General features: G+C 43.7%; 1 protein-coding gene across 9 annotated transcripts in view; it reads left to right on the top strand.

Moving 5' to 3' along the window:
- The window catches only part of RAD18 (RAD18 E3 ubiquitin protein ligase), a 106,266-nt gene extending 92,012 nt beyond the window's left edge, over nucleotides 1–14,254 (top strand). For 8 of the 9 annotated variants that reach the window (XM_082415598.1, XM_082415591.1, XM_082415597.1 and 5 more), the window contains 2 exons: nucleotides 3,008–3,070; nucleotides 13,924–14,254. In XM_082415598.1, the coding sequence (XP_082271724.1) occupies nucleotides 3,008–3,070; nucleotides 13,924–14,026 (166 nt within the window). In that variant the 3' untranslated portion in view covers nucleotides 14,027–14,254. The remainder of the gene's footprint in view (nucleotides 1–3,007; nucleotides 3,071–13,923) is intronic. The other variant, XM_082415596.1, reaches the window with a different exon arrangement.
- The last annotated feature ends 1,934 nt before the right edge of the window (nucleotides 14,255–16,188 follow it).

The following is a 16,188-nucleotide window of genomic DNA, read 5'->3' as shown; positions in this document are numbered from 1 at the left end:
GCTTTTGAGTAGAATATAGTAAGTACATTACCTTAAAAAGGAATGGACATTTCTGTCTGCTATTTTAATTGTATTAGTCAGCATCAACTCACACTTTCTAAGTGGTGGCTAGAATTAGAGCAGCAGACATAGCAAAATATGCTGAAACTTCGTTTTAGGTAAACGTCAAGCCTCCCAAACTTTCTGTCATTCAGTTTAGTGATGTGGTTATCATCAGGTTAGCGACTGAGCCGGAGTAGAAGGAAAGGTGATGAGAATTGAGGAAATCGAGGCACTGTGCATCGTGCTGGTTGGTAGTATTGAAGTTGCAGACGAAGAGGAGATTGCAGACCACTTCTGAGATGTGTCTTTTGTACACCTCCTCTACCATCTGTTTTCACTGAAATAGTGTAGCAAAAACCTCTTAGGTTTGTGTCCTTAATGATCCGCAAATATTTTCCTTCAACAAATCAGTGGTTTGTACTGACGATTTGAAAGCCCGGAGGTTAATTGATCACAGACTAATAGGTTATTTGACAGGCTTGGCCATCCTGCTTACTTAGCTGGAATAGTAGGGATGCTTTGTAACCTTCCTGTTGAAAAAAAATTGTATGTGTGTGTTGGGGGGTGTCAGCAGGAAGCCGACTTTACTGTTTCTCTAGTGATGTGATACCTGCCAGGACCTAGAGCTATATGACCGCCCCTTTCTCCCATTCCCCTAGCTCATGAGTTCTCAATAGGAGCGATTTCACCCCCCAAGGGGTGGGAATTGGGTGGGGGGGTGCTAGATGGTTAAAAAGAAAATCTTACTCCGCGTGTAAAGCATGTATACACACACACAGTATGTAAACAGATATACATTATATTTGTGGTATTAAAATTTCATTGCGGGGCAATTAGGAAAAAAAGAAGCTCTGAAAAGACTTCTTAGGTGTGGGGAGTGGGGGCAGTCATGGAAAAAGGTTGAGAGACATTGCCCTAGCTCCGTTCAGGTAAGGAAGAGTGGGTGATGGTATCAGTATCACTTGGCATAGAGAGAAGGAAATGAAAATCTCCCATAAACAGCTTCAGTTTTCTTGATAAAGTTGGTGTAGTTACCACCAAAGTAAGGATTAACAAAGGTTGGGATCTTGTGAACGGAAAGGTTTAGACCTCTTCTATGGGAATAAGGGTGGTGGTGTATGCTAGCCCTCCCCAGCGAGTGGCCAGGTGGGTCTGTCTCTTAGGAAAATAATGAAGTTGGTGAAATCTGCCTTGTGTCTCCTTAAGGGTCTTCTGCTTTTTCCTCTCCTCTCCTAATGAACACTATATTTAGCTAGCTGTTTAATGGGAAAGCTTATAGTAGGCTTGTATATACTAAGGTGAAAATGACTGATGATAAATTAATGTGTTATTATTTTCAGGGACACTTGCATTTGAGCAGGGGGCCATCCTCAGTGTAAAAGAGTAGTAGATGCTTAGGTACTCTGACAGGTTAGGTCAATGGTTCCTGTCCCAGGGACCTGAAAGAATGATTGCAGCTGGTTTGCAAAAGCATATGCATATCGAGAATTATCCATGGACATAATCGAGAGTGTCTCACAGGCGTATGTACTACTATTTTTAAAATGTATATATGCGCTTCTCTAATGGATAAAATATAAATTAACAGTATTACTAAATTTATAATACTTCATTATTGTTACATGTTTTCTCGATCCACAAATACGAGGAGTCGTGCTTCTACCCTTTGAGGAACCTCATCCTGAATTGTGCTTGCTGTATTGGAGGGTCACTACATTGCAATGCGAATGGAGCGCTTACACATAGGCCATTGTACACACAAGCCACAGTCAGGGACACCCTGCGTGTAGCTCCTTGAGGGTCTTGGGAATTGGGGAAATCCCTTGAGTAAAATGTTTGGTACAGAACTGTGTTTATTGACTGTTGCCCCCTTTTTTTTTTTCTTCAGGCGCTGTAGGCAAACACTGCTTCAAAGTAGTTTTTCAGAAGTGGTTGAGAATGATTCACTGACACTTTAAATCTTCATAATTTTTAAACTTTTGTTATTTCTTAGAATATCACTAGAAATAAGACTGGCACTAACATTTCCAAACCTGTTGTCTCTTGCCCGAGAGAGAGTTAGTCCTTTGTTTGAGCCTTCTTTATCCTGGGGGTTGTGACGACTATTTGAGTTGTCCCATACACTGCCCATGACATTCTGTGTCTTGTGTGTCTTGGATGTCTAAAGAAATGCTTTTTTTCCTAATATATATATATATACGCACACACACACATATAAGGAATTTAGTTGGGTAAGAACAAGATGCTAAAAGCCTTAAAACATTTTTCTTTTAAAGAAGTAATACCTGTCCTCTCTATCCTTATTTACTCTGCTCCCCTGCCTCCCGCCCTGCCCTGCACAGATAGGCCAAAGATTACGTAGCACTTTAAGCTAAGTTGCATTATAACAAATTACAGGATTAGCACAGTTCAAATTAATTACATTTTACTTTATTTGGTTACAGAGGGACTAACAGACACTTAGGAACTTAATATCTCTTGTGAATTTCATTACTAAACTGCAGTTTTTAAAACATGATTTGATCTTTGGTTGCCATAAATGGAAATTGAAAAGGCTCACGATTATATTCCATTTGAATCCAGGTTTTTTTACTGAGGCGTTTATTTAAGCTTTAGGGATTTTTTTTCTTTATTATTGCTAATTAATTAAGTTTTTTTTACAGCTTCATTGAAATTGATGTATAATAAACTGCAAATATTTAAAGCACACAATTTGATGACCTTTGTCACATGTGTACTGTGAAGTCGTCTGCACAGTCAAGGTGATGACCTATCCATCACTCCCAAAGTTTCCTTGGGCCACTTTGTAGTCCCTCCTTGCCCACCCCCTGCCCCCTGCAGGTAACCACTGGTCTGCTGGTTTGCTTTCTGTCACTAGAGATTAGCTTGCATTTTCTAGAATTTTATATGAATGGAACCACGGTCTTTTTATTGTCTGGCAATATTGATGTACATGTCCTTTTAGTTCCAGTTCAGACATCATAAGAGATCTCCTAGAAGAAGAGGAAGCCTGGGAAGCATCACATAAGTGAGTTCTCATAATCACAAAATAAGCATGTACTTTCACCTGATAAATTATAATTCTATACAGTTGGTTTTCAAACCAAAGAATATGTGTGCTTACTGACTTAAGCAAGTAATAATTCACAAAAATCAAGGTAAAGATTTCCAGTTCACTACTTGTTTCTATATATTTCTGCTTAGAAATGGAATCTTAGTGTAATAACTCCAGTTACTTGTCAGAAGTTGTTTTTCTAAAGATAAATTGTTCCAATGGGCAATTAATAGTCAGGAATTAACAGTCGGGCCTTAAGCAGTGGCTTAGACTCTTTAGAAAACTTTTAATCCTTTCCTAAATGTTGCCAGTCATAAGACTGTAGTACAACTGGGCAGATTTGTTCCACTAAAATTTCATGAAGATCACATACCACAAGTGGGCCCTCAAAACTGCCTAGCACTTTTACTGTTTCTGTGATTATTTCTATGTCTTGTTCTTCACAAGGATTACTTGAACCCTTCTCTATTCTTTTCAGTGGCTCCAGCCTAGCTGAAGACCTTTTCTCTTCCTTTGTAGAAAAAATAGAAGCCATTGTATGGGAATCCTCATCTTTCCAACACCAAATGTATAAATCTGCCTGTGTTTGTACATATTTTATCCCTCCTTTTATAATTTCTTCCTTTTATAATAAAGGGCTGCCTCTTTATTATAGAGTCTAGTTTCTCCTACCTCATTCCTACCCTCTTGTCAGGAATGTTACCCATTCTCTCTTCTCTCATTTAGGCATCTCTCCTTCTCTTGTCCTCTCTCTCTCTCTCTCTCGTTAGGTTTTCAGCGAGCCCGAATCTCTCCCATCTTGAAACCAACTGACTAACTACCGCCTCACTCAGTCTCATCCTGAAGCTGCTCTCATGTCTCTCCTTCCTTTCTCAGTAGGTGGCCTCTACTTGCAGTTTCCATTCCTCATCTCCCACTGACTCATCAACATCCTCAGCCAGCCCCATCCTTCTTCTGAAATAGCCTTCATTGAAGTCATCGAAGCCCTCTATGTGGCTAAGTCCAAAGGACAACTTTTTAGACTTCATCTCCTTTGACTTCTTAGCAGCATTTGATGTTCTTGACATCTTCACCTTTCTGAAAGCCTCTCTGAGGCTGAAAGAGGTAAATCTCCATCCAAGGTCACTTAGCAATAAGTGATAAGTGATGGAGCTGAGATTTTAATCTATGTCAAAATTCAGCTCTATGGACCATTAAGCTAAATATTCTTTCCCAAGAATGAGGTTTCCTGTGCTGACATTTTGTAGTATTATAGCTGAATCACTGGGAGAATGGAAAAGTGTGGTGTATCCAGGGAAAGCATTATGAGTAGGTTTATTAGGCCAATGAGATATTTGGTGGCTCAAACAGTAGCGTTTTATGAAAGTTTGAGATTGTGGCTACATTAGTCTCACCTAAGCATTATTGAACTTTGCATTCTAGGAGAGGAGGCCACTCATTAGCTAACTACTTCCTCTTGTACCAGGAATCCCCCTGTTTATGCTAAACTAAATCCTGACGTCAATGGCTCTGACAAGCTGTAGCCCAAAATTCCTGAGTCCAAGCCCATTCTTGGCAATGATGACCTCTTAAAGTCATTATTATAAGAAATCACTTAGAAAACAAATCCCATCGCTTGATCCTCACAGATAATAAATGTTAAAGCTGGAAGGATGTAAGTGCTCATCTAGTCTAGTCCCTTCATTTTATAGAGAAGGAGGCTGAGCTCCAGAGAGGTGAGTTGATGAGGTTGAGGTCCACAGCTAGTTAGTGGCCTTCTGGGCTAAGAATTCAGGCTTCCTGGTTTCAGCCAAGTGTAGAGCAGTTTAAACCAGCTTATGCCACAGTGTAGCTTGAGAAGCAGAATCAGGGAAAGGCTGCACAGCTTTACTTTTCAACAAAATGTGATAGTTCTACAAATACCCATCTTAAGCTTATAGGCATTTTGTGGTACCACAAGTGGCATATTTGAGATATTAGTCCTAGAACATACTATTTCAGTCCCAGCATGTTCTCCTAATTCCATAAATGATTGAGAGGTTCTATTAGCAACACAATGCCCCCATATAAAGCAGTATTTTCATAAGCAGCAAAAAAACCCAAAACAAAACCCTGTTTTCTGCAGACTGGTCTTGGGTTCTTATATCTGTGAATATTGGTTCATCTTATCATTTTGAGCTACAGGATATATTTACGTAGAACAGAATGAAAATAGGAAGAAAAATGGTCCAGGTCAATCATTTCACGTTTCCAGATTTCAACTTCCTTATCCATAAAATGTGGGGGCATGTCTCCTCGGAGGGTCTGAGTCCCTTCTCTCCTGACCTGCTCCTCTTCCATTGTCCCCTCCCTCAGTGAATGGTGGTGTCACCGTCTGCCCCACTGTTCCAGCCAGAAACCTAAGAATCATCTTCAACTTCTCACTCTCCCTTACCTCTCACCTGCAGTGATTGCGAAGTCTTATAGATAAGTGGTCCTCAGACTTGAATTTGCATCAAGGTCACTTGGAGGACTTGTTAAAACACGATTATTGGGCTCCACTCAATCCTGAGATCAGGATTCGGGGGATTTGGGCTGGGGCTCAGGAGTTTACATTTTAGCACGCTCCCCGGTGTTGCTGACGCTGCTTCTGGGGCCCCGCGTTGAGTGGCGGGGCTGTGGACGACCCCTGAACTGTCTCTGTTGGCCCCTCTGTGCCACGGCCTGCGCAGGCCCTTCGCTCTTCTCTCTGGCTTCCTACCACAGCCACCCAGCTGCCTCTCTGCCTCTAGTCGGTACGCTTCATTCTGCCCATGAGACCTAAAATACACTGTGTTCTCTCTGTGGTGAAGTCCTGCAGGGACTCACCAGCATCCAAGGCTCTTCCAGCCATGGCCCCAGCCTACCTGCTGGCTCCTGGACTGCCCTTCCTCCCCTCCCCGCCCCCCCTTGTTGCAGCCTGGCTGAACTACTCACATTTGCTTCAGAGTCATGCTGCCTGGTACCTGCTGTTGCTTCCACTTGAGTTGCCTTTTCCCCTTTCTTCGGACGGGAGTTGTCGTTCCTTCCTTCCCAGCTCTGCTCAGAGGCCCCTGGCTGCTCCCCTGCTCCCGCAGCAGTGGGCGCGTACCACCTGACGCGCTTCCTAGAGCAGATGTTCATTATATCCCACGCCCCGCACGGTGCCTGGGGGGACCCATGGTGGGCGCTCAGTAGGCGTATGAGGGATTGAATATGTCAGTCAGTATTCATTGGATCTGAATACACTCCCTGGTGGATTCTAGCTGTTAGTGACACGGCTTACGTGGCTTCAAGAACCTGTGAATGGATAAGGATTGCCACTTACAAATCTTTTTTAACCCTTTATCTCTTAGTGCCTTAAAAATCTTTTTTTAGGAAATAGCTTTTTCTAGTATTATAAAATCAGAAAAGGAAGAATCATTTTCTCTATTGATAATCTGCATTTCATCCTAACCCCATGAGAAGTCATTTGCAGTGTGCTAATGAGCCCATCGCATTTTCGAAGGGAGGACTATTAATCATTTGGCTGTCTTTCTTTGGAGGAGTGAACTTTATTAACTATTACTTATTAATAACTATTATTAATGTATGCACATCTTAAGTGTACAGCTTGATGAATTTTTACAACTGAATACCCCTGAGGTTAGGGTTACTTTGGTGGCCCCCGTGAATCACGCCCCACCAGTATTCACACTCCTGAGGCCCACGTTGATTCTGGGTTTGGCCATGTGATGTGAGAAGAAGTTTGGTAAGCGTTTGCACAGTGGGGCTTGTCCTTTCCAAACACTCACTTTTAGGATGCTTCTTCTTGGACCCAGCCCCTCTGCTGTGAGAAGCCCACCGCGGGCATGGAGAGAGGACAGCTGGAGGAGAACGGAGGTCCAACCCTCCCTCCAGCTGAGCTCCCAGTCAACAGCCAGCACCAGCTTGCCACCATGTGAGTGAGCCTTCCTCACAGTGGACCCTCCAGACCCAATTAAGCTGTCTGTTCTGAGCCCTGCCCAGATCTAGAATCATGACCAAATAAGGGACTGTGCTGTTTCATGAGAATGTAGCAGTAGATAACCAAAACAAATTGAACAGAAAGTTTCTGTTTAGTTTTTAATTGCCATGTAACAAATCACCGGGAAATTTAGGAGCTTAAGCCACAGCCATTTCATTTGCTTATGATTCTTCAGTCTGGGCTGGCCTCAGGCTGCTGGTGGTTATTTATGTGGCACGTAGCCAACTGGCAGGGTGGCTGGAGGTGATGTTCTGCTGAGGTGTCTGGACTTCTCTGTCTTTCCATGTAATCTGGGAGCCTGTTCTTCTCCATGTGGTTTCTCCGCATGGTCTCTCCGTGTGGTCTTTCCAGCAGGATAGCTGGGATTTTGTATTTGGAGGCTCAGGGGCCCTGTGCCAGTTATCAGTTTATTGCCTCAGCTCCAAATTCATCCTTTTTGCCTGCTCTGTGAAAACTGAATTGGGCCCTTTAAATATTTTTCCTTTGCCGGCTCTCCTGATGTTAAGTTTTATCAGTAGAGGGCACTGGAGAGACATTGCAAGAAGAATGGGTTTTGCCTCTTGGTTGCAGGCCTTCCCCAGTGCCTGGTCCTACAGTGTACCCTGGCCAGCAGCTCATTGCTCTGACTCAGTTAGCCACAGCCCTGCCCTCTCCACGCAGGTGTCTGGATCTGTCTGGGGAGAGGGCTCTTCCTGGGGTGTTGCATCTCAACCCTGAGGAGCAGCTATTCCTTATTTCTACTCTTTCTGTAATATATTCTTCAGGATTCTCTTTCCTTCTTACTAGCCAACCCCTCGTTACTGCAGTCCTCTGTTGCAGTTAGTAATTCTTTATACTAAACGTTTCTGTTCAAGTTATCATGGTCCTGACTGGACCCAGACTGATACAGCTCCCAAGAGTGCAAATACAAAAATCTCTTAGCCTTCTTAAGACTTAGTCCTGAAACTTGTGCTGTATCACTTCGGCCACATCCTCTTGGTTAAAGTAAGTCACAGGGCCAGCCCCAGACGCTAGGGAAGGGGATTGCACAGAGGCAGGAGGTGTGGATCATGGGGGGCCGCCAAGGTCACCACCCAGATGTGGACTTGGAACATTCCTGGCATTCTAAGAGCCTTCTCATGCCTCCTCCCAGAGGTAAGCACAGTTCTGACTTCCATCACCATGGCTTAATTTTGCCTGGTTGTAAACTTCATATAAATGGAACCATATAGTGTGCACTCTTGGAGACAACATGACATGTGTGAGATTTTTCCATGGTTGCATATCACGGTAGTTTGTTATTTTTCACTGCTTTATCTAGAGCAGTGGTTTTCAAAGTGTGGTTTCCTGACCAGCAGCGCTTGTACCACCTGGGGATATATTAGAAAAGGAAATTCTTGAGCCCCACACCAGACCTTCTGAATGAGAAACTCTGGGGATGGGGCCCATCAACCTGTGTTTTAAGAAGCCCTCAGGTGATCCTGCTGCAGGCCAAAGTTTGAGCACCTCTGCTCTGTAATATTCCATTGTATGAATAAGTCACCATTTATTTACCCATACTACTTTTGCTAGATATATTTTTTCGAGTTTTTGGCTGTCATGAATAAGGTTGTCAGGAACGTAACTGTAGTTATCCATTGGTGCATGTGCTTTTGTTTCTGTTGAGTATATACTGAGGAGTGGTATAGCTGGGTGTTAGGATGTGCATGTATACAGTAGCTTCTGCCAAACATTTTTCCAAAGTGCTCATACCATTTTAAACTCCCATCAACAGTGGGCGGTCCAGAAGTTCCATGTCCTTCATCAATGCTTGGCATTCTTAGTTTTTTCATTTTAGTCATTCTCCTTCATAGGGTCCAGTGGCGTCTCATTGTGATTTAAATTTGCATTCCTCTGGTAACTATGTTATTTAAAATAGTATTCTTTTGTTGTTTACTGTTTTCTAATTGCTTGTTGCTAATATATGAAGCAAATTAAATTTTTATATTAACCCTGTATTCACGAATTTTGATAAATTTACTTAATAATTCTAATACCCTATAGGGTTGGGGTTTTTTTCAACATCTATAACCATGTCATCTCAATATAATACCTTTTCTAAAGTCTTTGTTAATGCTTAATTGAACAGGTTAGGACTGCTACTTAGATGTTAACTAGAAGTGGTAATAAGGGTATCCTTTTCTTATTCCCAATCTTAGTGGGAAAGCATTCAATATTTTTACCTTATATTCCTAGTTTTTAACATAAATGGACGTTGAATATTTTCGAGTGTTTTTTAATATTTTCTATTGAATATAGAGATGAATATGTGATTTTTCTCCTTTATTTTGTTAATGTGGTGAATTACATTGATTTTTCGCATGTTAAATCAAGATTGCATTCTTGAAATAAACCTAATTTGTTGATGGTGTATTAACTCTTTTATATGTTGCTAGATTTGGTTTCTTAATATTTTGTTTAAGATGTTTTGTTGTCATGTTGAGAAACTGGCCTGTAACTTTCCTTCCATGTAATGCTTGTCAGTTTTTGGTCCCTCTTCAAGCTTATGCACTAGTATTCTGGACGGTCCCTTGGCCCCATACAGTGCTTAAAAATTGAAAGTACTCACAGCAGGGAAACAACCAATCTTGTGCTTCCAAAAAAAAAAAAAAAAGAATAATCAGAAACCTCTTCCCTGTTTAAATGGCCCTTATTCTGCCCAGGCCCCCTGTAATCAACAGGAAGTGGCGGGAGCCCTCACACTGAGAGGTTCTTTCCATGACTCTACCAAGAGGAAGGTAAATCATCCTGGTAATAGTGTATACTGGAAGCAAGCTGGTAATAGATGGCCACATCTCCCAGGTACGGCTTCTGTATTCAGTAGATTCAGGGCTTCCTGATGCCTCTCACCGTGGTCCTCCACAGGAGTATCCCCAGTTGGCTAACAGCATAAAGTTGGCAAAGTTTGCTCAAAAATCCATTGATTATACCTTCCAGAGGCTAAGAATTTAAAAGCCTGTTATGTTTGGGCCATGTTATTAAGTGTCTTCATTCTAGTAAATAAGTGTGTTATTAAGTGTCTTCATTCTAGTAAATAAGTGTGTTTCATGCTTAGAAAAAAATCTTGAGGTGGCTTATCCTATTAGGATTCCTGCATCTTTGAGGATGAGGTATTTTAGAGAATTACTCTGGGAGAACCTTGAGATCCTTGCTTGCTAGGGACTCTACTTCAAGCCCATGCTTATGGTAGAGGCTGCTTCTTCCACTAACACTATAGCCATGTTTGTTGCCAGCTATTGTGAAGGCAAATCAAAGAGGGGAAATATGGGAGAAACACATTACTTAAAATTTTAGAAGGAAATTAAAAACAAGGTAAGAGAGCAAAGAAACAGTAATTTTATAGAAGTTAAATATAAGGGGGAACATCCCATTAAAAAAAAAAACAAAAAAACCCAGAAGCCAAATAAATAAATGGCAATAAAATATTAAGATGAGAAATTTGGGACTTCCCTGGTGGTGCAGTGGTTAAGAATCCGCTTGCCAATGCAGGGGACACAGGTTCAAGCTCTGGTCCGGGAAGATCCCACATGCTGCAGAGCAACTAAGCCCATGCGCCACAACTACTGAGCCTGTGCTCTAGAGCCCACGAGCCACAACTACTGAGCCCACATGCCACAACTACTGAAGCCCACGCGCCTAGAGTCCGTGCTCCGCAACAAAGAGGAGCCACCGCAATGAGAAGCCCGCGCACCACAACGAAGAGTAGCCCCCGCTCGCCGCACCTAGAGAAAGCCTGTGCGCAGCAACGAAGACCCAACGCAGCCAAAAATAAATAAATAAATAAATGTATTTATTTAGGAAGAAAAAGATGAGAAATTTGACTTGTGAAATTTTAGAGATATTAAGACCATGAGTTAAAAGCTGGGGGAAAAAAATTAAAAAGATAAAGGAGAAAACATTCAGTAGATGTTGTGAAATAAGGACGTCTGGAAATTCCATAAAAGCAGTGACAAAATTGACAAAACTTGTCAGAATCAACTTTTTTTTTTTTTTAATTAATTAATTTATTATTTATTTTTGGCTGTGTTGGGTCTTCGTTTCTGTGCGAGGGCTTTCTCTAGTTGCGGCAAGTGGGGGCCACTCTTCATCGCGGTGCGCGGGCCTCTATCGCGGCCTCTCCCATTGTGGAGCACAGGCTCCAGACGCGCAGGCTCAGTAATTGTGGCTCACGGGCCTAGTTGCTCCGCGGCATGTGGGATCTTCCCAGACCAGGGCTCGAACCCGTGTGCCCTGCATTGGCAGGCAGATTCTCAACCACTGCGCCACCAGGGAAGCCCCCAGAATCAACTTTTTCAAAACTGAAAATTAATCAAAGACAACAGCAATCCAAGGAGCATTACTTCAAGAAAAATATCTGAATTTTAGTTAGAACAGTGAGCTTTGTGGTGATTTGACTTCCCCTGTTCCCATCCCCCTCTCTCTAGCCCGACAGTGGCCTTGGGAGCCAGTAGTCTGCTGTCTTGATGAGGACCAGCAGCCTGGCAACCTGCAGAAAAGGCAGAACGGAGTTGGAGCTCCTTCACAGCCTCATTCCCAGAGAATTATTATTTGATCTGTCTGGTGGTTTCCTGGAAGACTCCCACTTGTAAGACTGTCTTTACTTTACCTGACTTGGAGCTCACCCAGTGTGAAAAGCCTCTTTTTCCCCTGAGGTGTTTGTTTAAAACAATCAGAGACAATTGATTAACTTCATAGCCATTTGAGGTAGATAACAGTTGGGGCAAACAATATGTTAAGCAAAAAGCTTAAAGGAAAAGCTGGAAAATAAGATTTCCTTCAGGGCTTTGACCAGCTCTGATATATCACTGTGGCTCTGGAAGGTCCCACACATGCTTAGGGCTCTGTGCGTGCTCAGGAGAGACCTGAGAGGGTCCTAATCTCCCACCTCGAGCTGACTGTGAGGCTCCATGCAAGCTGAAAGGAGAGGCTAAGGTGGAGTTGTCCCCCAAGTGCTGAATGCATGCCCCAACACAGAGTCCCTTGGCAAAGACTGATTGTGACAAGGGCTTCTGTGTTATATCGGTTCCAGGCGATTAGGGAAAGTTATATCTAATCATTAGCTGACCACTAAGCTCATGTAGCAGACACGTCTGTGGTCTCACACAACAAAGAATGTATATTTACAGGATTAGCTCAGAAAGTCACTTAACAAACAGCAGCAGACACCATCATGAACAGACGCTGAGGAAGGAGGAGAATCTAATTCCCATAGTTGCCGCAGTATATTGGTAAAAATGTCCAGTTTTCAACAAAAAATTAGACATAAACAAAGAAACAAGAAACTGTGGCCTATACACACCGGGGCGGGGGAGAAGCAACCAGTGAAATTAGCTGTTTTGACTCTGATCAAAGGACTAAAGGGACGTATGAGAACAGTGTCTCACCAAATAGAGAATACCAATAAAGAAATAGAAATAATTTTTTAAAAATAGAAATTCTGGAGTTGAAAAACAAAATAGCTGAAATGAAAATTTCACTAAGAGGCTCAACAACAGATTTGAGCAGGTGTAAGAAAGACTCAATATTGAGATTGCAGTTATCCCTCAGAATCCATGCAGGGTTGGTTCCAGGACCCTGCCCCCCACCGCTGCAGGTACCAAAATCCATAGATACGCAAGTCCCATATATAAAATGGTGTAATATTTGCATTTAACCTATGCACATCTTCCCATATACTTTATTTATTTTAATTTTTATTTTATTTACTTATTTATTTTTGGCTGCATTGGGTCTTTGTTGCTGCGCGCAGGCTTTCTCTGGTTGCGGCGAGCGGGGGCTACTCTTCGTTGCAGTGCACGGGCTTCTCATTGCAGTGGCTTCTCTTCTTGCGGAGCATGGGCTCTAGGCGTACAGGCTTCAGTAGTTGTGGCTCGTGGGCTCTGGAGTGCAGTCTCAGTAGTTGTGGCACACAGACTTAGTTGCTCTGTGGCACGTGGGATCTTCCTGGACCAGGGCTCAAACCTGTGTCCCCTGCATTGGCAGGCAGATTCTTAACCACGGCACCACCAGGGAAGCCCCTCCCATATACTTTAAATCATCTCTTCTTATTCTCGACATCATTTTCTAGTTTATAAGTGCCTTCCCATGCGGTTTCATTTAATCCTCCAAACAGCCTTCTACTCCACTGACAAACCTGGGAAATCAGGCAGGGCCTGACCCCTTCCGCTCCCCATCCCCTGCTTTACCCCTGTGCCCCTCGTGGGCCTTCTTCACTGTCCTGCCCTCTGTCAGTGTCTCAAGGAGCGCTGCCGAGGCTCCGGTGTCGGGGGCCCGCAGCACCAGGCTGTGCTGCAGAATCCAGAAAACGTCAACTTTCGTCTTCCCGCCTGCTCGTGCGGCAGCGACCCCTGTCCCCGGTGGTCTGCCCGAAGTGAAAGGATGCGTGTGGCTCCTCTCTCTTGGGAGGGGATTTTGTTTTCTTGGTTCCCTTACAACCTCAGCTGTCTGACAGGATCAAGATAAGTTATGATTTTGTTCGACTCTCTGGCTTCGTCTTGTTGTTAGGATGGAAGCACATTTTCTGCAGCTTTCTGCCTCTGAAGCAGAAGCGTAAAGCTGCTCGATTCTGATTCAGAAGAAAGGAGTTCAATTCCTAACTCTGTCACTTATGACGTGTGATCTTTGCTAAGTCACTGTTTTCTCAGTTGTGCAGTGGAAATAATAATAAAAGTCATAATAATTATCATAGCAGACTTGTCAGTGGAGTGGAAGGCTATTTGGAGGATCACATAGAAACACACGGGAAGGGGCTTGTAGACTAGAAACTGCTGGGGAATAATAGGGATCATCGTTTTCTAAGCTGCCGTTTTCTTTTTTCCATTTTCAGATGCGATCTTCAAGACACAGAAATAAGTCCCAGACAGAATCGTCGCACGAGGTCAGCTGAAAGTGCTGAGCTCGAGCCAAGAAATAAGCGGAACAGGAATTAGTGTGGGTTTGTTGACTTTCCCAGTGCAGTCATCAGAAGATGGTACTTTTGTTGCCATGTAGATTTCATATTCATAAATGCCCAAGTGAAGATGTTACATTCTAAATATTATGTTTAACTGATTTTTATTCTTTTCTGCCTTTCTAGGAAAAAAAAAAAACTTACAAAGCATCCTCACTTGGTCAGTTACCTCCTGCCCCTAAAACATCTCTCTCTAAAAATACTGGCATCCACACGTTCACCAGCTTTGCAGACGACAAGAGACTTTTTGGCAAAAGGGTTTTGTTTGATTTTGTTTCTAAATTTCAGAATGTCCTTAAGCCATTCTCCTCTTCCATGGAGAAGCCAACTTCAGAAAAGGATCCTTTAACCCCTCTACCACAAGGAGCAGTTGAGGCATTCAGAGCCACTGTGTTTCTGGAAAGGCAGGATGTCCTAACTCAAGTCCTCCGTGAGTGTGAGCACGCGAGGCCTGGAGGCCGGTGCGTGTGTTACAGCTGTTTCAGGATGGTTGTTGCCCGAGTTTCATGTGGTTGTTAGTTAGACCTGTGTCTTACACTTTACTTGGAGTAGGATATTAGTATTGTAACCTAAAGGCACAAAACACTAACTTTGAAACATTAGGCATATTGTCCAGAAATGCCACTTACAAATGATTCCTTGGTCTTTTTTCACTTGGGTAAAACAAATCTTTAACACTTTGAATCCCAGCTATTAAATGGAAAGAATGCAATAAATGAATTTTGTAACTGAATAGACTCCATATCAATTTAAAATAAAGTCCTTGAAAACAGTCTCCTGTGAATGGTTGAGTACAAGCTACAAATCATTGGAAAGGGTTGATCAGAAATTGTTTTCTCTGTGCAAAATGTCCCCCAGTTCCCAGTTCCTTCCAGAGTTCCTAATGCCTGTCTTTGGCATTTCAGAGCCAGTCCCCTGCCACCGGTGCCAGCAGCTGTGGGGCTGCCTGTGTCCTGGTGACAGCAGTGCCACGTCACCAGAGTCCAGGAAGACCCTGGTGTTGGTTTGGGGGTGGAGGGCCTGATCCTGCCCTGGGCCAAGTGTCCCAGCACCTCAGCTGATCCTGCCCTGGGCCAAGTGTCCCAGCACCTCAGGGTAGCCATCCCTGCTCCCGCTGAGCTCCTGGAAGGAGGAGGTGGCTGGAACCCTGCTGTATAAAACAGCACCTAGAATTCGGAAGGAGTACCGGGCAGGTGCTCTCCCATCGGCTCCCAGGTGGCCTGGCATTTCTCGATTTCTTCTCTGCTTACCGAAGAGGCAAGGCTTTTGCCTGGAAGGGATTCTGGGCAGCCATGCAGGTAAGTGGGGCAGCCTGCTCCAGCTTCAAGAAGTTGTCAGAATGCCACACCTTCTCTCGTGTGCCACCTTTGCAACTCTTGCAGGCGCCATGGGCTCCCCTCTCTGGTCCCAGCATGTTGGAGGCAACACTCCACCCCCGCCTCCATCCTGTGATGCCCCACTCCCACCCTCTCCCAGGCAGCCATGGGTCAGGCTGGGGCAGGCGTGCTCCACTGTATTTGGGGGTGTGGGAGCAGGCGTCCTTCCCTGTAATCTTGGCTTGGCAGCCAGCACGGCTCACCCTCCAGACCACTAACCTGTGGGAAAGAAGAGGTGTGCAGTTGCCTTGCCCAGCCTCTGAGAATCCTGCTTTGTGGCTGAACTGAAGTGGCTCCTGCTCTGTGAGGGCCTGCCAGCAAGTTCCTTTGAGGCACTGTGCTGAGGATGATCTGAAGCTGCCGCCTACCTTCCTGAGGGCTCAGGTGGTGAGTTACTAACTAATATCTAGGCTTCTGAGACTTGTAATGGAGGGAACGGGAGGGATGGAGAGGTTGAAAGGGGAGGAAACATCAACTGGGTCTCATCCATGGCTTCGTGTAGATCCATGTAGGACTCAGAACAAATTCCTGGGAATCCTACCCCTTGGAGACCACACCAACTTTGCTTGCTTGTTTCTTTAACAGCTTCTTTGAGATACAGTTCACTCAACATACAATTCACCCATTTAAAACTTACAATTATATTTAGAGACCATCACCGTAATCAATTTTAGAACACTTTTGTTGCCTATGGTCCCCTTATTCGTCACCCCCAACTCTCCCATCCTTCCCAGCCCTAGGCAACAACTAACCTACTTTCTGTTTC

Source organism: Balaenoptera physalus, assembly GCF_965194825.1.
Source record: "Balaenoptera physalus genome assembly, chromosome: 11".
NCBI lineage: Eukaryota > Metazoa > Chordata > Mammalia > Artiodactyla > Balaenopteridae > Balaenoptera > Balaenoptera physalus.
This window is presented reverse-complemented; position numbering and strand designations above follow the sequence as displayed.